This window comes from Manduca sexta, chromosome 18 (genome assembly GCF_014839805.1).
Source record: "Manduca sexta isolate Smith_Timp_Sample1 chromosome 18, JHU_Msex_v1.0, whole genome shotgun sequence".
Lineage (NCBI taxonomy): Eukaryota > Metazoa > Arthropoda > Insecta > Lepidoptera > Sphingidae > Manduca > Manduca sexta.
This window is the reverse complement of record NC_051132.1, coordinates 522398-546774: the sequence shown is the minus strand read 5'-3', so window position 1 is coordinate 546774 and position 24377 is coordinate 522398. Positions and strand designations below refer to the sequence as shown.

The following is a 24377-nucleotide window of genomic DNA, read 5'->3' as shown; positions in this document are numbered from 1 at the left end:
AGATGATTTGATGAGATGAACACTTTCATTTACTCATTTTACTTAAGTAATGACTGTATAATATATGTTACGCAACTGAAATGAATTGAGTGTAGAGTAATTATTGCAAATAATATTTTTTAAGGTAAAATAAAACTTAACAATAAAATGTAACACTAATATTTATTAAAATAATAATATTTACAAAAATCCTAATACTAACGGAGTATTGATTTGCATATTGCGTGTGAAAGTGGTAACAGATGTCACTGAGATGCATCCATACAGAGACTCGCCCACAAGCCCGTACACGCTCGAAGAGAAGCAACGGCCACGTGACCGACGGCACCGACGCCACGCCACGCGGCGCCCACGCGAAATGCATTACTGGCAAGGCCTACTCATCCAATAAATAATTTAATTATTATAATTTAGAACAGCTTCACACACAGCGCTAATAATACTAAATGCGTACAGAGCGTCCGCGCGCTCGCCGCCGACGTCTCGAAGTCCATGTGACTGACGGGGAGGCTGTGCCCGTTGATGGGCGCCTGCGCCTGCGCCACCGTACTGCTCTCGGAATGCGTCCCGCGCGCGTCTCTCTTCTCTCTTTTTATATCTGCTTCCCCCTCTTCCTCTTCGTATTCCTCTTCTTCGTCTAAATCATCTGTTTTTTGTGTGACTTCATGAATTTCACTACCGTCAGCTTCTAAGTCGTCAAGCACTTCACTGGATTTATGCAAATTTACTAGTTTTAAGTGTGTGGTTCTGGAATCCTGTGCGGGTGCTGTGTCTTTTGAAGGCAGTTGTGGGTCCTTATTGATATGCGCGGCCACCGGCGGCGGAATCTCACCCTTGAAAGGTCCAAACTGTGGGGTTTTTAATAACAATTCCGAATTTGCAGGCAGTTTAGATGAGAACTTATTACTTGTCTTATTCAAGTCTGGCACGCTGGTGAGTGTCGCCGCGGAGACTGTTTTGCCATCGTATGTAGTAAATGTTTGTTCACCCATGGACAGTTTCTGAGAATGCTCCTTTGGCAATTTGGGGTCTGGCGGCAGGTAGTGCGGACTGACGCGGTCCGACTCCATCACCATGTCCGACGGTACTTCGCGCTCCATGTTTTTCTTACTGAATAGTGCGTTTAGTTCGTTTTCTGTTTTTACGTAAACTGGATGAGGTCGGTCTTCTTTCGCATGATTTTTTGGGAATACTTCTTTGGTTCGATCGTGGACCGCTAACAAATGGTCCGGTGGTGAGGGTATAAACATCGGCTCAAATGATTCGGTCAGTTTCTCACTAGATGGAGCGTAATTCGCAAGAGGCTGAGGAGATTCTTCATAGTCTTCTACAACATCGGTGTCTTCTCTCCTGTTAGCGCTGGTTTCGTATTCTGCTATTCTATCTTCGGCAGCCATTAGAGGTTCTCTTATAATAGGTTTAAATCCGCTTTCAACTACTATAGACTCAGGCCTGAACCCAGTGTTCACGGCGGGCGCTAATGTAGACGAGTCCACGGACTCGCCGATAAAATCTGATGATTTAATTTCGTTTAGTATTGGAAGTTCGTTTTCCAACTTTATCCGAAGCGTTGATGAATGGAACAACAGCGGCGATGGTGTAGGAGGAGTCCTCATCGGCAGCGGCTTCGTCTGAATCATCTGCTGATCCAAAGGCACTGGATGCTCCATCGGCTTCCCCAGTATTATTTGTCCTGGCTTCATGTAAGTCTGTGGTATGCTGTGTTGTGCTATTGCGTCATTTCCGCCAGGTAGCATTATGTGACTCTTTACAACTTGGTTTGCTATTATATCAGTTTGGCCCAGACTCAGAGTTTGACTCTGTGTAGGCAGATTCGTAGATCCTTGTTTACTATTAGCCATTATAATCATTACAGGTGCTTGAGGAGTCGGTGTGGGATTAGTTTTAGTTCCCTGTTTTGAGATTTGGGTAAACATAGGTTTAGTGTGTAACTGGGGCATCGCTTTCATCGGCGGAATACCAGACGCCGGTCCGGCAGGCGGCGGCCGATTCATCGGGGGTCGGTTATTGTTAAATTTATGAGGTGAATTCTGAGACTTCTTCATGCCGACGTGTTGATTATGACCACTGGGCATCGGCAGAGGATATCCCGTGTTGGGGTTCTTTTGATGCATGGAAGGCGGCCGACGTAATTTAATTTCTGGTGGCACAGGTCTCCTGAACGGCGGTCGCATATTGCCGTGTGGCTTGTCGGGGCCCGTTCGGACGCAGGACGGACTGCAGCGTCAGGGGTTTCTGATTCGGTGGTAGGAAGTAGTTGTCAGGTACTTTTCCCTCGACGAAGTACTCATCGTCCTCCCTGATCGGCTGCTCCGGCACGAACATCTCGCGCACGTCCTCGTGTACCTGATACTGGTGCGAGTTGTGTCCGGCGTGACCGTTGTACGCGAGCGGTGCCGTGCCCGGGCCGTGTCCGTGCTGCGTCAGATGTGTTGTGTTCCTCTTCATGTCGTCTTTCATCTTGGTCTCGAGGCTCTCGACCGCCTGGATGACCTCCTTCATCTGTCCGTTGGATATGGGCAATTCGTAGCGTGGTCCGGTGCGGTACGGCTGCTCCCTGTCGTCTCTGTACACTTCGCCCGTTAGCTCGCCCTCCTTATAACTACTGAAATCGTCATAATTCGTTTTCGTATTGATAATTTTCTCGAGCTTCTTGCGCTGATCTAGAAAGTTAGTATCGGGCGTGAGTCGGCTGTGTACCTGCACGGACTCCTCGCTGCGGAGGTCGTCGGGCAGCGCCACAGACTCCGCCACGCGGCTCTCCTCCGCCTCCTCCGCGTCACACTCGTCCACCACGTTGATCTTCCAGCCGAGGTGGCGGTGCGTGAAGCACTGCAACACAACACACACGTTACTACAGTGGACGGTGACGTCACACCACGACCACCCCTACTGTCACCGCCCGACAATATTATAGCGATGGACATGTCGCATGCACAGAGAAGGCTTGGAAGGCTGAAACAGAAAAGATGAAAGATTATATACAACCCGAGCGCATTCATGACAATAATGAAATGATAGAAATAGCCGTGTGTCACGGAACCTCATTCGCTTATTGTGAGTAACAGAGTGAGGTGGAGAGGCACACGGCTAGTTAGCGTATATGAAGAGTAACAGATGAAGAGTATACGTGATGATGAGAGTGAGAGGTAGTGGTGAGTCCGCGTCGCCGCCGCTCCGCCGGGTAAGTACTGTAAGGCGCCGGGCCACTACATGCTTGGCCACTCATGCTCATTACATTATCGCTGCAATCTTACAATACAATTAAAGTTTCGTGATAAACATATATAATAATATTGATGATGATATTCACAACAGCTGACACCTGATAGCATAGATATAGATGAAGTTAACTCCGAACAAGCGTTGGATGAAAGTCCTCGGCATTGAGTTGATAATATTGAAGCAGTAAATATTAAGTATTCCTATGTATAGACTATAGATACAATGAAGAGTTACTCCGTAAAGCAGTGAATAGTATAATTCTTAATACTTGATACTCTAAATGTAAGTCCAGCTGATTTTAGTTCTTTTCAAATCCTAACGTCAAAACACATAATAATTTTATCCATAACTTGCATAAAAATCAGAAAAAGGTCCTTCAGCCCCCAAAAATTAAATAAGATGCTTTGTCTAATATCCGATTTAGCAGACCAAACAGCTCACAGACATGGTGAGACGGCTACTGACTGTCAGGCGATATGAAACCTAGTAACCCCATATTAGCGTATCAGCTGAACCTACGCTCGAAAACCACATAAAGAAATCCGCCTGAACCATTTATCCGACTGACCTGGTAGTAGACGGTGTCGGGGGTCTTCGCGTCCGGCGTCCACGTGACGACGCCGGGGCTGCCCTCCTCGCAGACGAGCGTGAGGCTGCGCTGGTACGCGCCGAAGGACGGGTACTCGTCGGCGTCGGGCCCGCTGCTGTCCGGCGTCCAGTTGCAGAGCCGCCCCACGCCCGCCGGCACTACGTCCCCGGAGCGGGTGCGACGCACGCCCGCGTAGATCTCCACGCCCTAGAAACAAATTACGAATCGATGACGAAATCAATGCACTTCCACTAATTAAGAACCACTACTTATTCACAGAAAAAAACGGTAAATACGCTTTCTGGAGGAAATTTACAACACTGTACTATTATTTGGATAGAGCGAAATAGAATTACTCGTATCTCTAAATCAAAAACTACTGTATGTAGAAAAGAGAATTAGTGTCAAATTGACCGTACATAATTGCTGGCAAAACACTAAATTTGGTAAAATTGTGTGCTAAATATTAAAATACTATAACATCGTCATCTTCAAATATTTTTTATAACTTAAGTAGTTAAGGTTTTGAAGCAAAGTTGATCATGAAAAATTCACACGAGGCTGATTTGTACAAGGTTCCTAGGCTAAACTTCGAATCTTTACTCCTTATACCTTCTTTTCGTCAGCGCTCTTGTGTTGGTAGCCGCCGACGGGGTCGTTGGTGATGTAGAAGGGGTGGTAGCGCGCCGGCACCGCGGGGTCCGAGCCGCCCTCCACCACGAACGTGTACTTCTTGCCGCGCACCACGTTGATCTCCGGGATCAGCAGCCCGTTGATGTACCACGAGATGCCCCAGCCCACGTGACCTACAAACACATGCATATCACAATATATCCTTAAAAGGACCGTACAGAGTCGCAACAAGTGCACCCATGCTTTTTAGAGAATTTTTGGTCCACATCATTTGTGCGAGCCAACCGCTACTTATGCCTCACAAAATAAGAAATAAATTAGAAAAGTTAAATTATCAGAAATCATTCCCCAATAAGTAATCTAAAACTCACCGTTTCGCTGCCCAAAACGCACGCTGCTAGTCCAATGATCATTAAAATAAGATATGTGATATGATTACAAACCTAATGCCGAACATTATTATGCCAGCATTGCTTCATCAAAGTCAAATTGATTTGTATTTGAAGTCAATTAACCCAAATAACTGAGATTAGTTCATACAGTAATTACGCAAAAACTTATTGACGATATAAAGTAATTAAACTTCGAATGTAACAGCTCACGTCGTAAATTTTCATTAGGAATTTATTTTAAATCAGTGAAGTTCCCGCGGCGACAGTAATGACGTTAGCACGAGTGACGTCAGCGGCAATTATGTAAGTTTACGCGAGTATCCTCGGAGGCAGTTTTCAACGCTCAGTATTCAGTTGTAAACAATAAAGACAAACGGCAGCTGACACCTTCAATTTGTCGATCTTGCTTCTGTTCTATGTGATAGAATAGGACGCAAACTTGTCGGGAATAATTCTAGTTACAGGCATTTGGAATGCATATTAATTATGGAAGTTGATACCAACGATGACCCGGACGAGGGAACAAGATATTATCGTCATAATGATTTATTTAATGTAGTAAATTTTTTTAGCAGCAAGTTTGTTTGGACCGTCGGCAAAACAAAACTTCTGTACATAAAGCATATCATGCCAATATGTAGGACCTCTGTCTCCCACTATCCCACAAAAGATAGTCGAACGCAGAGAAAATTATCCACAGTATATCTGTAGAACATAATATATTAATGCCGTACATTGCAGTTCATGAAAGTGTACACAAATATTCAGTTTATCGAGTGATTAGCACGCACGAGCCGCTAGAACAATCCTCCCGCCGACGAACCGCACTGATTTTACTCAATCACGACGTTATTAATGTTGTGAAATTGCTGCATTTAAGTTTATTGCGATAATTTGCAAGAAAATGGCCGTTATTTATGTAATCATACGTCAATTGCTCAATAACCTGACTCATTGCTAATCATCATAATTCTTTAAGATTAAATTGTTGGAGTTGCGTTTGCAACACGCAGGATATTTATTCCTTTTTGCAAAAGAAATCTCGAATATTGTAACCCCAGATAATTATATAAATCATATTCTGTGGAGTAGAGTTTGTTAGTTGAATATTTTATATAGGCTCTAAAAATTACTATGACGCATGGTTAAAAAGAAAATGCACTTAAATTATGAATTAGTACTGACCGGTAATGGCGGAGTATCCCTGCTTGCCACCAGTAGGGCCCATCTGCGCGTAGAACACGCCATCGGGCGGCTCGTAGCACTGGATTGCCGGGATCTCCCACGGCTGGCTCTTCGGCACCGGCTTCGGCGTCGGCACTGGACGCAGCTTCAGCACCGGCGCCTGACAACCGATCAGCACTTCCACATCATAACCCGCTAGTATTAAGAACGATCCAAAGTACCTACTTATATTTCTAAAGTATATGTTGCCAAGTGTAGTTGTAAAGAAGTTTAGAAGCTACTCACAGGTTCCTTGAGTGGCGCAAGTGTAGTGGACGAGGGCTCGGCGCGGCGCTCCTCCTCGGTCTCAGGCATGGGGCAATTCCAGCGCGGTGGCCGCCCGAACTCTATGAACTTGTCACCCTGACAATACAACACTTTTTGAGTTTTCGATGGCTTGTCAATATTTCCATCTTTAATGATAAGGAATCCAATCTGAGTGTCTTGGGGTAAAAGGCCACTGTTACTTAACACATCCGCTGTGTTACGGCAAGTATTTGGCCGTATTTAAATAAATAAATAAATATCAACCAGGGCGGCAGCTCGTTGTCCCTATTTTACACTCGGTGGGGTGATTTAACTGTTCCCGCACGTGTCGAAAGGAGATAGTGATCTTTACAATATTGTTGCTTTAAATATAATAATATACTTCACTAATAACGCACAGTAAAGTAATAAGACAATAAATTAGTGACATCTCTGCCATCTGCACAAATAGATCTCGCAATAAGCTTTATCTCTACTAAGTTTAGAACATATTTTGATTCAATTTAAAGTTTTCTGTTTTCTTTTTTAGAGCATTTAAATGAAATCTTGTTTGTAAACATGTTTTTACAATAAAGTTATTTATAAATCCATCAACAAAAAGCAATTCCTTCTTTTAAATCGGGCGCCAATAAATAAAAGTAAGAGCTCTGATCCTGATCTAATATCTTTGACCAACATGTCTGTAAACACCTAGATATCTCCGCTCGAATCACCTTTCAATAATACTTACAAATTTGTTTATTTCTTTCAATTAAAATTCCTAATATTGTGTGGCCTCATAATAGATACCTTCTGAAGTAATTAAAATAATTTTGGGTCTTATATGAATCTATATAAAAAGCCTGTGCATATTTTTCTTGATTAGTTCCTTTATACTAGGTAGGTAGATGTTGCTACTTGATAAGATAAACAAACCAAATAAATAGGTATCTAACTTTTTATTACTTAAATATGTTTTTAAATTGACGTTATTTGTAAGTATAATATAATTATGTTGATAGTTAATATAATAATTATTTAAAAAAATCTAAATTTTGTTGAAGATTCAAAACAAACATGACCAGAATAACTATCGGTTAGACGCTTCCAACGTCGGAGTTGGGGCTCTTAAGGTGAGTATCCGAGGTAATGTTGGAATGAAACGGGCAGAGCTTTATGAAATTCTTCCGTCGGAATTAAATGCAAAAATTCATTGTAGTTGGTAGCCGAGGCCGCGCCGCTGAATCTACTCCCACTGCCCGCGGGCGGCGGTGACCGCGGCTCTCTCGGTTCCCACGCACACACACTTAAATACTTTCAAAATAATTATAATACATAAATGTACTATATGTTCTTGTTCTATAGTAAAATATACTAAATCTATATCTATACTTATAATAAATCTGTAGAGAGGTCAATTCTGTACATGAAATATATTTCCAAAATAACTATCAGGGGGTGATTAGGGATCGACACTGATGCCAAAAATGCAATTAGTAAAATTTTTGTCTGTCTGTCTGTCTGTCTGTCTTTCTGTCTGTCTGTCTGTCTGTCTGTCTGTCTGTCTGTCTGTCTGTCTGTCTGTCTGTCTGTCTGTCTGTCTGTCTGTCTGTCTGTCTGTCTGTCTGTCTGTCTGTCTGTATAACCGTTATAGAAACAAAAACTACTCGACGGATTTTAACGAAACTTGGTACAATTATTTGTCATACTCCTGTGCTGGTTATAGTATACTTTTCATCACGCTACAATTAATAGGAGCAGAGCAGTGAAGGAAATGTTGGGAAAACGGGAGAAGTTACTGCATTTTTAAGCTTCCGTCGCGTGTGCAACCTTAATGGTTAAAGCTACGCAGAAATCATGTATGACGGAAATGTTCTCAATAAAATTATGTAAAAAATATCCCACGACAGCATATGTCTATCTTTTATGGTTGACTCACAATAACACGTGTAACTCCCGATAGCTTAGCAGTTTCTCATTATATTTGTCTACTCTTACGTTTATAACACTCTCAGTCATCCCTAATTAAAAAAATTTACATTATTAAATGTGAAACACCAAAGTTATACATGAAATACGCTAATAATAAGCCATCACGCGTGAATACTGAATCATGCTATAAGCTTCCTTCGATTTCACCAGGATCCCATCATCAGACCCTGACAGGACAATCGGACCACCTGCATACCACCATACTTAAAAAAACATCCCGACAAATTGAGCACCTCCTCCATTTTTGAAGTCCGAAATCCACGCGGGCGAAGCTGCGAGCGGAAGCTAGTTATGGAATAAGTTAACTGTCAAAGCTTTTGGCTCCACCAATGTCAGTACGTAACGTGCATCAGTAGGTCATCAACTACGTGTTATTGGCAGCAGCAATTGAAACCAATTGTTTGCCTCAAAACATAACGACGGCAAAACATCTTCAGCCAGTAAATAATCTGAAGATTGTATTGCACCCCATTTTTTACCTACACCCCAAGCTGCGAAGGTCGCAAAGTATATCAACAAGGGACGTCGCGTCAGAACTCCGCCGGGATTAGACATATTGCGTTTAACTTTGATTGAACATATTATTGTAATTTTTTGGTTGGTAATGACTTTTGGTCTCTGCTTTATGTTTCAACTACCTCTCTTCTTGGCGTTGACGAGATGTACTACAGTAGACGTCGTTAAATTTGTTTTGCGGACGTGGCGTGACGTACAATACAACGCTCGCTATAATAGCGAAGTATAACGTTTTTAATAATTAATGTATTTTTAGTGCCACTTCAACGGCGGTCTTAAACACATATGTAACTGCAGAAACGAGGAATCGCCAAATATATTTTCTTAACATAACCATAGAAATATTTTGTACTATTCCGTTTTCAATGATTTTCTCTACACACTCCAACGCCATCATTCAAGTATACAAACTGTACAGCTTCCCTCGAGAACTGCGGCATGAAACTTTTCAATAAGTAACTTAAAACTGGCAGTAAGCAATGCGTCTGATCACTGATATTGGAGGAGACTACAGGCTGCGGTAACCTGACCAGATCGGAAAAGGCTGGTACACGCCTGTTTGCCGTATAAAACTAAGAAGAGTAAAGAAATTCGCAACAAAATGAACATTGTTGAAGCAGTTCATAGAATAAACAATAACTTCATAACAAACAACCTTTAAAATACAATAGTAGAAGAAAGAACTCGAGGTTCCTCCGCGGTGAATTTAAAAGATCAACTCAAATAAAAGCGTATAGAAGTTCGCTGCTTCATAGAGCTCAGGGCTGTAGTTGAGGTGTGGGCGCCGTGGCGCTCGGTTTAGTTATTACCAACACTAGTGTTTGTACGAATGAACTAGCTCAGTGCGCACCCGACCCACCGGCGACGAGCAGCGATATCGAGCTAGAAACTAAACGGGACGGCGACGAGTTGCGTATTAGTTAGAAGATAGAAAACTGACAGGCGACCAATCGCCGGTCTTGTAAGGTCGTCCTGATTTCTCATTGTTGAGAATATATTGCACGAGTCGTATCGTTTATACGAACTTTCGATAAAACACAAATCTTTATAATGAGTCTTGGTTAATCTTCGTACAATTATTAAATAACTGTTTGATTATAAGTTTATCCATTTGTGTAATTCGCAACGCAAATTCGTGTGAGTAATTGTAATTAGGACGCAGTTATACTACAGGCAAAAACGTCTTTTATTCAAAGTGAATCCTGATTTGCTAAACGCCAAGCAAGCGTCGTTTGGCAATTCCGACATCGTATGTTTCCCGGGCGATAAAGTAGTGATAGCAGCTACGTGCTCGTCTAGAGTTAAACAGATGCCTTAAGTACAAATCTCGCTCGCTAGCAAATTGTAATGGTTACGTCATAAACCTGTGCGGTAATAATATTCATTCTAGACAGCTATATCATGAGTTTTATTGTATTTTATCATTGTTTAATATCTTTCCACATTATTTCACTATAGACTAAACATAATTAGTGCATTAAATCTTTCTGGAATTTTCTTTGTGTCCCAAAAATAACAATACATTAAGGTTCCTATCTTCATTTCTAATGTATATAAATAATGAATCACTTTATTGCCTGCAATTATCCACCTAGAATGCGCAAGTTATCGAACTTCAAAGAAGTAAGTCCTGCGCCGCGTATTAATATTATTATAGATGAAACAAGGTGACGCAGATGGAAGTAGGTAAAGCAAATGATCCAACTAACCTTGGTGTAATGTTGGTGGTAGGAGACCTCGTTGAGCGAGTTGAGCGGTCCGATGGCCCAGATGATCGGCTGCGAGGCGTTGGTGAGCACGGGCAGGTCGAGCCCGTCGGCGGCGCGCAGGCTGCGCTGGTACGTCACGATCGAGTACCCGTTCACCAGCGCCGCGTTCAACGGACGCACTGAGTTCGTGCCCTCCTGCGTCACACATCAAATAATCAATCATAGTTTTAGTAAATAAATATACCATGTGAGCATATTCAATGGTCCTCTGCAAGATGTCGCTTAGACTCGAGCAACAACGTAAAACGCAATCACAGACTATAAAAACAGAAAGAAAACGCAATGTGATGCCTTCCAACACAGACATCATAAAGACAAGCATGCTTAATTGATACGTACACTAAAAAAATATATTTAAAATACCTCGGTGTATGTAGGTACCCATCCTACAGCTATACACAATATCAGATCGTGATCGATTGAGCTAGGGCCGTACATAATAACCAAAACGAAGTTAGTGAGTTGCGAGTTGAGGCAGGAGCCGCTCATCATTGCTGACCTACTAACGATGGAATGGTAGTCAGATGCCTACCCGCCGCCCTCCCGCAGTCCCCGCAGCCCCCCCAGCTACACTTTATTATATTTGGCGGGAATGAGCTCAGTAATGCGATCAGCCGCCCGATCCCACCACACCGTCGCTAAAACTGTTACGGAGCGAAACTACCATAACCGATTTACAACGTGTCTGTTCCATCAACTTGTAATCGAAATGTTTCGTATTTGATTTAATATTTGAGCAGCTTGTAACTTTACAGCTTGAAATTACAGGTGAACTAACCATATACTTTTTCCCTTCTTTATTTCTTTCTTTCTATAGTACGTGATGAATCTCTAAGTTATTTGCATGGATATCCTGGCATGTCTATAGATAGAACCGACCTAAAGTCGCAAAAACTTAGCTTCTACACGTTTATCTCTATGGACCTTAATTATAACATAAGGTGCTCAATGATATTTGATCATTTGATTTAATGAGCTTGTTGGTTGTTTGTGTGGTAGATTAGAATGTACAACAATTCTGCGCGGAATATAAATTGTCAAAAAGAATACATCTCCATTTCATTAAAATTCTATGAAATGGTATTTGTGGATAGAGATCACAAACGGATAAAATAATTTTGTTACAACATAACAATGGAATAAATTACCTAAAACAATAATACCAAGAGATTAAAGTGAACAATACATCTAAAACAGTTGAGTGTGCAGTGGCGCGCCGTGTGGCGCTTCGACCAGTATTGAGGAATGCAAAGAGAAAACTAATATAGTGGCTCGTTCCAACAACTCATTAATAGAACCAGATTAGTCAGAACGAGTAGTGCGCGGGCCAGGCGCGAGTCACTTGACAAACCAATGCAAGCGAACTACGAAATACTGTTCGCTTCACTCTTAACTAATTATTATTTGACATAAAGTCGTTTATTGGCAAAGCATAGATGTATCATGTAATGTCTCTGCAGTAGTAATCATCGCTTACAATAAGCCACTTCTTGTGTATATCTACCCTACTTATAAATTTCTTACTAAATAACGCTAACTTATATCGTATCATTTTATTACGAGCTCCCCTCGCAACTTCCTCCAACTTGCAGAATGTACTGCTTGTGTGGTGATTATGGAGGAGCGCATGTCGTTGTGACCGCGCGGAGCACGCGGGGACACAAAGCAAACCCGCTCTGTAGTTAGCATAATGTACAACCCCGGCGGGCGCGACTCGCCGACGCGCAGGTTGAACACAATTTTGTTCCCCAACATTGTCACGAGTTATTTGACATTTATGAATAAAAATTTATTTAGGCTAGATAAATCATATTACTGTTAATTATATAGGTATTCAAACGATACGAGATAATGGTAGACAAACTGCATGCTAACTTATAATGCAAATAAACTTCCAACTGATCAAGTTTAGTCATATTTCACACTTCAGGACTTTGGTGTAAATTGAACACTAGTGAGATGCTTTTAATGAGCTCGCGGCGTATAATACTAACCACGAAGTGTTCGTCGGGGCAGGAGCCGTGCGTGCCGGCGCACTGGCTCTTGGCGTCCAGGTAGTAGTCGACGGCGTTGCCCTTGAGCGTGGTCTGGTTGAGCCACGCCACCGCCACGTCGCCGCCCACCATCTGCGAGTGGTGCGGGTCGCCAGAGATGCCGAATGACATGTACTCGCCGTCCTCTGCACATACATACTTATATTGTGAATACTACACAGTGAAATCATATGCCTGCCTCTAGATTATCGCATAATTAAACTGTTGTGAGCTATTTGTTCAACTTTGTGGTTATGAGACGATAATGACGCGACTTGTGTATGGTACAAACGTGTATCCGAGCGAACGGTGCCCAGTATACATGTCGATAATTACGCATCACTCGGCTCAATCCATTCTATGCATCACGCTTTCAGGTCAGTCGATATAATTATTACATACTTATACCAGCAAATTCTTGATTTCCATTCGATATTATTTAAATAAATATTTAGAATTTAATGAAATTACCTCGGTTCACAGCGCGAGAATAAAAAGTTTAATCTTCTGCTTCAATTAATTTAATGCAAAGTATATGTAGAAATTACCACAAATTTCCATTTCAAAGTACATTAACTGGTAAGTAAGGCTGATACAATGCGTGAGATGAGTGGCGCCGCGCCGAGCCGGCAATGTGTTGTGTGTAACGCGGCTGTAAGTATGAATATTCAGATGTCCCGCACAACGATTTGTTTTTGTACAAATTTGCATGAAAACGTAAACATTCTAAAGCCGTGACGCGTATTGAGGTTTATTGCTCGCTAGCTGGTGTTGCACGCGCGAGCTGCATCATCACAAACACAGAATTTTAAATTATATAGGTAATATATATTTATATAGCTTGAACATAATTTCCCATACTCGACGTTGTGAGTTTTTTTAGGCAAATACTAATAAAAAATAACGTAGTACTATTCAATATTAAATCAGTCGGTATCTAAAAATGAAAACAAATTCGAGTGAAATTTAAAATCGTACTGCATGACACCCGTTTATACACACGAACACTAAAGTTCAAAAGCATGTTAATAATATAACATGAGGTACAATGCACCAGAACAAGTCCAATATCCTCTGTGCTGACGTACCATCTAACTCGGGCCACATCCACGCTAACTGCTTCCAACTCGCATCGCTCACACGCCACCGCACAGGTCATGTTTATTCCATTATTCTCTACGTTGACATCGTTTGTGACTGAACACTGATTCGCTGTATTTAACTTTGGCTTGCAAATTCAAAGATTGATAGTAACTACATTATAGTGTTTCATCTCGATTGTTGACTTTATATCGGTTTTCTAAGCGCGACTAAGGTACAGGTTTTGTTATTATTTGTTTCAACAACTGATATGTTTTGGGTACTTGGGTTTCGTGACTTACTGTAGGGTCGGCAGCAACTATTTATGTAAATGAGTGAATTTCAAGTGTTTTGATTGCAATGCCTCAGACTTACGATATAGAGTACTCTTACCTGTAGAGTTACTAGTGGGTTATAGTTTGTAGTGTACTAAACATACAGTACTCACCGAGTTTAGCGACCAGCTGTATGACGATGCTGTCTCCCGCCACCGCCCAGCGCGCCTCGAACGCCAGCTCGTCCAGCAACACCTCGCAGTTCAACTTCGACTGCAACACACAACCACGCCTCACAACAACACGTATAGAGAGGATGACCACGTCGAGCATTTATGTTATCATTTGTTTTCTATTCGATTTAGTTAAAGGAATTTCTTGTATACTTCATACTCAACATAAACCGGAAAGAACATTGGGTTCAATCTTTGAAAAATATTTTTAACTTTAACTATCTAACAAATGTAAGATAAATGCGCGCAATCTCTGTAGAGGCTCGGCTCCCAGATACCACCCTGAATTAATAACAATCATCGCGTACACCATGCCATTACAGTGTCATTTGTATAACCAGTGCAGTTCCGTGAATGACTAAAGTGATATTTTAAAAGAAAGTGGAGCGACATTGTGTAAGTGGCAGTCAGCATGATGACTACGCAGTACCAGCACCAACTACACTCATTCAACTGCCACTACTGTTCTAGTTGCATGTTTAACAAATGTTAATCATACCGACTTTTACTTTAATGTTTAACATTTGCAACTAATTTGCGTCGTCAGACACTGAAGCTAAGCGCGAAACATTAACAATACAAATATTTCTATATGGTTCCACAGCTCAGAAGTCCTTGTATGATCACTTTTTGTCCATCAGTCCGTTCATCTATTTGTCTGTGTGTCTGTCTGTCAAGTCCATTTTCCTCAGGATCGCGTGGAGCTGTCAAGTTGAAATTCATATCAAATACCCGGAATAATATAATAAGACTTAACATGCCCTTAACGTGTGAGGAGCGCAGTGCAATCTACTGGAAAGGTATATAATTCAGAGTTGGTATCAGAACTAGTGGTTTATAGATAGTTTTACTACTATAAATGAGCGTGTTACACACAAAATATTATCGTGTTTAAACTGAATTAATTCGTAAACTTCAATATTATGTGTGCCCTGGTCTCTGCAGTCACACGGTGACACGCTCCGGCTTGCGTTGTGCCTCGTGGCTCGCACGTTTGCATTCCTTTAGCCTAATACTGGACGCAGTGTCGCGGTCAGGCGATGACGACGCGACGCGGCGGCGCGGCGCGGTGTCGCGCGCGACGGCCATTAAAAGTTTCCCGAAGTTAGCACGAGTTTGTAGACCAAGCTCACGGCGCGGACACGCGCTCGCACATCCTCTGCGCTCGAGGAGTTAGGATTTAACTATTAATTCAGTAGACAATATTCGATGCGCAACACTGTAATAAATTGGACATCATTTATACACTATACGCGCTCGAGGAAAGCATTGAATATATATTAATGTTATTTTTTTTATCGATAACCATATCAAAGACAGAAGTTTCCAGCAGAGAGAGAAAAAAAACCAGTGCTGCTCTTTTCGAAACCGAAGGGCCTATGCACACGGAATATTTTCAACGCGCCGACGACATGAAGATGACGCGCCCTAACGCGCCATAAATGAAGCTCAAACGCAAATAATAAATCTATATAATAACAAATATAATGGTTAATTTAAGTATATATTCTGAAGCTACTTTTGTTTTTCATAAAATATTATAATAATAATCTCTCCTCATCTTAATCACCGAAAATTTTTAAATCAGAAAAATACAAGTAATCGTTTTTAATGAACAAAAACTCGTGGGTCTAGATGGCCACGCCTGCATACCTACTGCTGTCTGAAACAATTACCCCGCGGGCGCGTGGTGCGCGGTACTGCAGGAGATGCTAATCGGAACACATTTGGCAGCCGTCACGAGCGCTCGCTCCTCGGCGCGATAAGCGGCCGCGCGGACGGTGCAGATGCTCACCGAGATGTTATCACTCCGCGCGGACGACTCTACGAGCGAGCGCTAACGAGCTGATTCAACCAAATTGTATTATTCATTAATTTTAATAATGCAACAATTTTTGTTTTGTAGGCATGATTTTTATCGCATAGTATAATAAGTAATTGGTTTATTTTAAATAAACATAGAATACAATATCAGCGGAGCAGCATATCATTAGTAGATAAATATGTCTCAATAAACTGTAGGCAGATAACGTTATAGTCGCGCAGTTGACCTCCCCGTGACTATGTAAATATGCGACGCCATGCCGGGGGCGCGAAATGCAGCGCGAGTACCACTAGGGCACGACGCATTCCTTTCACCCGCACACTACAGTACACCTTCGTAGTAGATTATAACGCATAGTAAACTGAGCACAACGCGTATACCGCTCCTAACTAGAGGTATACCAAATGCACTCTCCACACTTTAACGTCGAACCAGTCACAGTTCCACAGATTCTGCAGGCAGTGACTCCAGTACCTAAAAACATATTAGGCTATGAAGAAGTTAATATCATTTCAAAATTTTTAGAATAACGAATTTATATTATTAATTGATAAATCTATGCTAAGTGTATATGTAAGCAAGTCAGTAAATATTAAAATGAAACAAAACATCGATTGTACGTTAAGCTTTATTTGTATGAATGAGTATTCAATGTCTTATAAAATAAAAATGAGTATAAAAGTACAAAATAAAAAATCGACAATTCCAGCGCACACTGAGCCCAATCGTATCGCTTAACGTGAAATCTCAACAATGATTTCATAACAATAAACTTTGTAAGGCTGTATCAGTAGTGCCGAGTGGCCAATCTTCGTCTCCTTCTAGAGGTGTTGCGATACGCGTGGCCGAGTGCGCGCCGCGCTCCACCTCGCCGCGAGCGCGCGGGACCTCTGCCGAGCGACGCCTCTTTATTATCATAGAAAGTGCAAATTTTGTACAATTTAACTAGATAACTGCAAACACTGTTGTCGCCAGTGTCCCCTTAATTTATGAAACTCGGCACTAATCATTATGAGATGGAAAGTATACAAGCAACATTTAAAAGCTCCCACTTTAAACTTAATAGACATGAAGACATCTATGGTTCTTTTTACATTGAAGAAAAATTTATTAAAATAAGCAAACAAGATCGTTTCAAAGCTAGGAACTTTGTACTGTATCACGTCACTGGCAAGATGGCTCTAAAGCATACATACACAAGGCACTTCCGGAGATACGAGTGTCAGAGTCGAGCAGTGGAGATGTCCCTTCAATAACGATCAGTAAATTGAATATCCTAACGAATATTTCTGCGAGTCCTGCACCGGCACTGGCAAGTCTTTGTAATGGAGAGTATTTGTCGTAAACACGCAATCATTGTGATACATTTTCAACAAGGTTTTACGTGAATATTCTAACGACAGGTATATATTTTATTATAATCTATATACACTCTATAATGTGCAATCGCGTAGTCACGATCTTACCATCTCAGAGTGCGCTCTCCGGTACATCTGTCATATCGCAGCTAGTGTGATATGTAAGCGGGTACAGAACTTGCAAAAATGTCTAAAAGTAATGTAACATGCATAATTGGTGGCACCAAAACGAACACTTAAACACTAGTGGTAACTACTGGCTCTGGTTGTGGCCGCGCTGGGACTACTGCCTTCAACTCGCTACATCACTACATAACACTACTGGAACTGAAGTGGCAAAACGAACACCAGGGTGAGGTACCAACAAACCCGCGGAGAATGTAAACTCCATTTGACTTGACTACTGCCTACCATAAACCGATACCAGTAACCGCTTACCATTATTACACGCATTGTCGTCAATTTCAAATATGGAAAATTGAAAAATATTACCTATCCCGGTACAATGTATTGTGTGTCTTTTTGAACACATTGTGTGTGCAATGTTGTATGTGCGCTATGATCTGCATGTGAAGAGTCGAGGACAGGACGCGTCGGAGCGAGTGGAGTGCGGTGAGAGGCGCGCGGGCCCGCGAGGACGCGCCGCGCACCGCAGCGCTTGCGACACTGCGGCTAATTGTGCGCCGTGTGAAATCTCTCAACACAACACATTATAATTAGCGAATGTTTTGGCACATGGATTATTGTTCACACTCAGCTCGTGAAATGTTATGACCATTAATAGTTGTTGCGCATTACTGTTTACCACATTATTCATTCTCCACACTGAAGGGTGACGCACGGAAATCGCTTTTGCAAAAAAAATTATATGTCTTGTTCGTATGACGGGCTTGTTCTGAACATGTATGGCAGAAAGTCACATCAGATGTACTTGCTCTCTTTGTAATGCACACACGATAAGTGGTGCAACAGCAATAGCCGGTAACGGTAGCTAAATAATTTGCCTGTTACCAAATAGTAACCGGCCACCGACAAAAAATGGTCTACGTTCGACAATAGTGTCATTGTGTAAAGTATTTTCTTAGTGATGTTTGCAGCATACGTGGAGATGGCACTGCGAGTGAGAGGCGACGGTCACTGTAGCGACAACCTCTGCACTAGCTGCTGGTGCATTATAATGTTCATAGGGGCTTTCGTAACGCTAGTACCCCTGTAATTTCTTAATTTGCAAAATTCCATATTTCAAAGTGTTGACAAAACTCGCGATTTTAAATCTCTAAATAAAAATATAAACTAACACCGATTGAACTTATTCACTAAGCTATATATATCCATTATCTTGACGCAGTCACATCGGCCTTCGGCCGTATGAACTGTTTAAAGGAGATGACTGACAGGAATGAACATGGTTAATGAAATGTAGGTATGTGTAGTGAGTTTAGGCAAGCACGAACCCAGCGCAGTCTGTCGTGAAACTATGGCCGCTCAGTACGCGAACCCTCGGTCGAATGGCACTAGCCGATACTGAAAGGGACCGGGTTGCTGCGAATGCTGCTGTTGCTGCTGCTGTTGCTGCCGTTGTTGTTGCTGTAGCTGCTGTAGCTGCTGTTGATGCTGTAGCTCCTGTTGATGCTGTAGCTGCTGTGGATGCTGTAGCTGCTGTTGATGCTGTAGCTGCTGTGGATGCTGTAGCTGCTGTTGATGCTGTAGCTGCTGATGATGCTGTGGAAGTACATTTGCTGCGCAAGCTGGCGTGCCTGTGGGTAGTACTCCGGTTCTGATGGGAAGTATTGCAGCACGAGCAACTCGGGCGGTTGCACCTCCACACTTGGGTGCGGTTCTTGCTGCTTCTGTCTTTGCTGGTCATAAGCTTGCTGCTGATTTTGTTGATACGCTAGCTGAGGGGTTTGCTGTAACTGTTGCTGATAGGTTTGCTGCAACGCTAGTTGATGCGTTTGCTGTGACGCTTGCTGTGGCGCTTGCTGTGACGCCTTCTGATGGGCTTGCTGTTGCGTATAATATTCCGACGTTACTACAGTCTGTGAGTCGCTCAGACTCAGCGGAAGGTGTTGTATCTCATGGCTAGGGGTGGGCTCTGTCGCCTGCTGCTTTACTTGTTCATCCTTCTCTTCAGCCAACTCGCCTTGTTCGTCATTCTGTTCGGACGAATCTTCTTGGTCATCCTTGGTGTCTCCCTGGACGGTGAGTAGTTGTTGCGGGGCGGGGTGTAGGTGTCGGCGCGGCGGTGCAGCGCGGAGTGGTCGCTGGATTGGTCGGCGAGTGCCTGCAGCGGGCCGGTGCCGGGGCGCAGGTGGGGACGGTAGGTGGTGGCGTCGAGGCGCGCGTGCGGCCGCGGCCTGCGGGACGGGGGGGTGGGAGCCTCCGTCGCGCCCGCCAGCGCCGTGTTGCGGCTCTGCAACAGGAATACTGCGCTCAGCGAGGGTCGGAGATACGGCGGCGGGACGGGATGGGACGCGGGACATGCGGCACCGGCGCGCTCACAGCGACGCAACACACAGTGACGTCACTATACAGTGATGCTAACGCCTTTATCCAAAGAGACGGGACAAGACAATTTTAAAATACTATCTACAGTTTACCCAACCTCATTTTTGTCTCAAATGAGCTTTTGCAATGTAATTCCAAAGTAACAAGCACATAAAATTAGATTTTTTAAATAAAAACATTTAGACATGTGTTGTTCGTTTTGGGGATCGAACCCACGGCTTCTTTCGGAGTCACAGCTCGTGTATGCTGCAGAGATGGAACTTTCAATAATAATAATAATTCATGGTAGTTATTTTCTGGTCAGTCATAAAACCGCAAAAATATATCTAGAACTGTCTTTGGTGGTTGGATTAACCATTTTAAATTCAAAATACTTTTGGGGACGACATTCAAAGTTACAAGTTTCCCGAGCTTGCAGCTGTAATCATCATTACTTTCGATCCTAAGACTCTGCATCGAACAGACAACTATTTTGCAATTAATGTTTTTTACAGGAATTCTTTAAAACTTTGTTAGTTCATCGATGTATGGAGACAAAGCGAGGCGGCGTTACGTATGCGAGTCACAACAAACTTATGTAAGAAGTGAACCGCGCGAGTGCACCTCGGTTGAACTGAGAGCTCAGAAGGTAATGTGACGAGTTTTCGACGAGCAGCGAGCTACACTGTTCCGTAAAGCTACAGCTTTAAGACCCGATTTTGTTTTCCATGGCAGATCTCCCTTGTTATATATGCCCTTAAAGTTATAATACTTAAAGTTAATATAATAATCTGGTCTATGCAACGAAAGGTCGCGGATTCGATTACCCAATCGAGAATATGATTAAAAATACGCAAACACGCGCATTGTATATACCAAACAGGATAGTTTTAAAATCAGTAGAGAAGTAGAAAATATGTTGTGAAGTATTAATTGATGCTCCTGTTTATCCCTCACAAGGGGTAACGCGAGGCTGGGCATGATTATTACTATGTGTTTGGACACGATGTCGCTGTGATGGATACTGTCTCATAAAAAGCGTATGCTCGTGGAGTCATATATTGTAATACTTTTAGCATTTGTACGAGTGTGTGTGAAGCAGTATCAGATGAGTAAAGCGAACACACGGACGCTGGTGTGCTCAATATAATGGGTATTTCTAAACTATAATGTGTATTTTAGAATCATTTGTGCATATTACTTTCACTCCATTACGTAAAGCCTGTATTTCGGGCTGTGTAGTGTGTACTCATCCGTGTAGTGCGCGTCGGTCACAGGCTCGGTACTGTACCCGCGACGAGGCGGTTAGAAAGGATGCGCCGACCGACCTCAGACGTGATAGTGCACGACGACCGGCAATATCTACAATGTTTTTATTGCATCTAATGAGAGATGAGTTAATTACGAAATTATACAGCGGGGTCGATCCCTGTATCGAAACAAATCTGTGTGACTAACTAGCAGTAGCTTCAAGTGTAGAGCACGTCTCGTGAGGACCCCGCTCCGTGTTTAGTGATGCCTGACTGAATACTAATTTTAATGTCCTTTTATCATACCGCGTGTGCGCTCTAAGGGATAAATTTAGCTTATGGTTCGTAATCATATTATTTTCATTTGTAAAACATCTTTTTTGGGTTTATCTTCGGACATTACAATAATATTTTTAGCACTTTACCAATCAAAATTCTATTTAATGAGAACATTATAATATGGTATCCTCATAAGACAAAATATAGACTTATGGTGGAAAAAATACAAAATAAATTTACTGGCTTTCTATGTGTATTATAAGCAATATTTGTGCACCACTACGTTATGTATTCGTGATAGCATGGTTGAACACTGCAGGCGGGAATTTGAGAGGGATCTATCGCTCGTCAAGTTGATGTTGGGAGAGTGGCGCGGGTTGGTACACCTGCCGGAGGTGCGTCCGCGCTGCAGCGGAGCATGCCAGCGGCCGCACACGCGGCGCTGCCTACCGTGCACGCGCTTAAGGATGCGTTACTATCGTGGGCGTATTGGAACCAATAATTGTTAAAATGAATAGCTTATTTGTCTGTATAACATTGCTTTGGTACTGGAATTGTTACGGTTATCTATATATATAAAAATGAATTGCTGTTCGTTAGTCTCGCTAAAACTCGAGAACGGCTGAACGGATTTATCTTATCTTGGTCTTGAATTATTCGTGGAGGTCTAGGGAAGGTTTAAAAGGTGAGAAAAATTCGAATAATTGCCGGGAAAATCCTCAAAACAGCATTTTTCTATTTCCCATACAAACGTTTTCTAACTAATACGTAGAGTCAATTTGAGCTTTATTGCTATTGTATAAAGTTCACTGTTGTCTAAGCAATGTAGGTGTGTTCCTAACATCAAAGCAGTGTGCGTTGGAGCACAGAATATAATAATGTAATGTCGCGTTCTGAAACTCAACAAAAGTGATATCGCGGACCCGACTAAATTGAACAGTCACAAAATTTAATATATCATTAGTTATTTGGTTGGCTTCACGATATTATTTCTTTTGTTTTACTTTAAAATGCATGTTTTCGTTATGGACAATTTTGAGCTACTTTTGCATATCTATACTTATAATAAATCTGTAGAGAGGTCAATTCTGTACATGAAATATATTTCCAAAATAACTGGGGTGATTAGGTATCGATACTGATGCCAAAAATGCAATTAGTAAAATTTTTGTCTGTCTGTCTGTGTAACCGTTATAGAAACAAAAACTACTCGACGGATTTTAACGAAACTTGGTACAATTATTTGTCATACTCCTGTGCTGGTTATAGTATACTTTTCATCATGCTACAATTAATAGGAGCAGAGCAGTGAAGGGAAATATTGGGAAAACGGGAGAAGTTACTCCATTTTTTAAGCTTCCGTCATTTCGTGTGCAACCTTAATGGTTAAAAGTTCCTTCGATTTCACCAGGATCCCATCATCAGACCCTGACCGGACAATCGGACCACCTGCATACCACCATAAATTAAAAAAACATCCCGACAAATTGAGCACCTTCTCCATTTTTGAAACCCGAAATCCACGCGGGCGAAGCTGCGGGCGGAAGCTAGTAATAAATAAATATCACTGACTACGCAGTGATCATAGACCAGTTAGCTTACTATATTTTCACATTGACACGACTCTAGCACTTTTATTTTTAGAATAGGCACAGATATTTATTTATAGGTATGTCTGTCGAACAATTATGAATATGAATATTGTGCGGCGAGCGGTCGCTTAATTATACGACCTTTTTTAGAGGTCTAGTGTTATTATAGTCGGCGATGTTGTTTCCTGTCTGGTATTTCGCAAGGAATGTGGCATCCCCAGCGCCAGCGCAGCTGCACGCCGTCGCATCGCACCGCTCTCTGTGTTCATTATTCTTGTTATAGACATCCAATATTAATACTAAAATCAACAATTAAATAATTCATTTTATTACTGACAGATCAAATCTATTTTTATTCGTCAGCAACGTGTCATCAATTCGCCCAACAACGTGTATGCATGATCTAACGCGGTCTAGGAGTGATCTCTTTTAAACATAATATAAGTGTCCCAAAATAACATCGGCTCAATGGCAGGTTTATAAACCAACTCTTAAGTAATAAAGGTCATTGTCCAGTACTTGGAGATGAAAATTAATTAATTTTAAAGCAGTACACACAATTGCAAAATTATTGTGCATTACGAAATACTCGAAACTCGGCGCGACGAGGATGATTAATGACCGAACCTGTACCACTTAAAGACGACTTCTCGGAACGATTCGTGTTAGAAGTTCGTCTCATTAAGTAATAGTGCGCGCGCTGTTTGAAGGCTCATCGCGCGGAGACTTATCCGCATTAGGACTGAAGAGTGATGACAATTTCAAAGTAGAGAGCATGTTTAAGGTGAAATAAAATAACAAAACTACAATGTCCGACCCAATACTAAAATACAATTTAGTTGATTGATTTGATTCCTTCCTAACCGAACTTCTGCCACGGCGGCCAATCTCAACGGAGATCAACCTAGTACGCAGGATATATTATAGTGCCCAAATGTGTGCGCAACACACAGGTGCACTCGCTGTTCCTTCACTGTCATAGTCCGGTGAGACGGCAATACGACAATACCGGAGAGAGGTTAGGCGCAGGACCAACTTTACGTGCTTTCCGAGGCCCGGGGGTATCACTGTCAACTTCCTGACTCCGAAATGCGACTGAGTAATTTTTAAGTTGTAATAACCCAGTCATAGACCTGACCCGGAGTTCGAAACCAAGACTTCAGCGCGATAGTTATATTTGTAACGTGTACAATTACAACTACGTCACCGATGCAGTCCGAAAACAATTTAATCAATTACTACTTTTGTCGATACTTATATCGACGAGGCACCTCGTTGCGAACCCTCAATAGTACACATCACATACATCTTACACTTTGCGTTGGTTCACACTGTTTTCAGCATGCTGTAGAGACGCA

The 24377-nt window shown here is 42.1% G+C and overlaps 1 protein-coding gene across 1 annotated transcript in view; it reads right to left on the bottom strand.

The window, feature by feature from the left end:
• Positions 1-143: 143 nt before the first annotated feature.
• Positions 144-24377, bottom strand: part of LOC115447786 (protein Skeletor, isoforms D/E) — a 48053-nt gene continuing 23819 nt past the window's right edge. Inside the window, 9 exon segments of the mRNA XM_037439945.1 lie at positions 144-2208; positions 2210-2853; positions 3815-4042; positions 4448-4641; positions 6046-6205; positions 6331-6447; positions 10548-10742; positions 12602-12786; positions 14169-14268. Coding sequence (XP_037295842.1) covers positions 411-2208; positions 2210-2853; positions 3815-4042; positions 4448-4641; positions 6046-6205; positions 6331-6447; positions 10548-10742; positions 12602-12786; positions 14169-14268 — 3621 coding nt within the window. The 3' untranslated portion in view covers positions 144-410.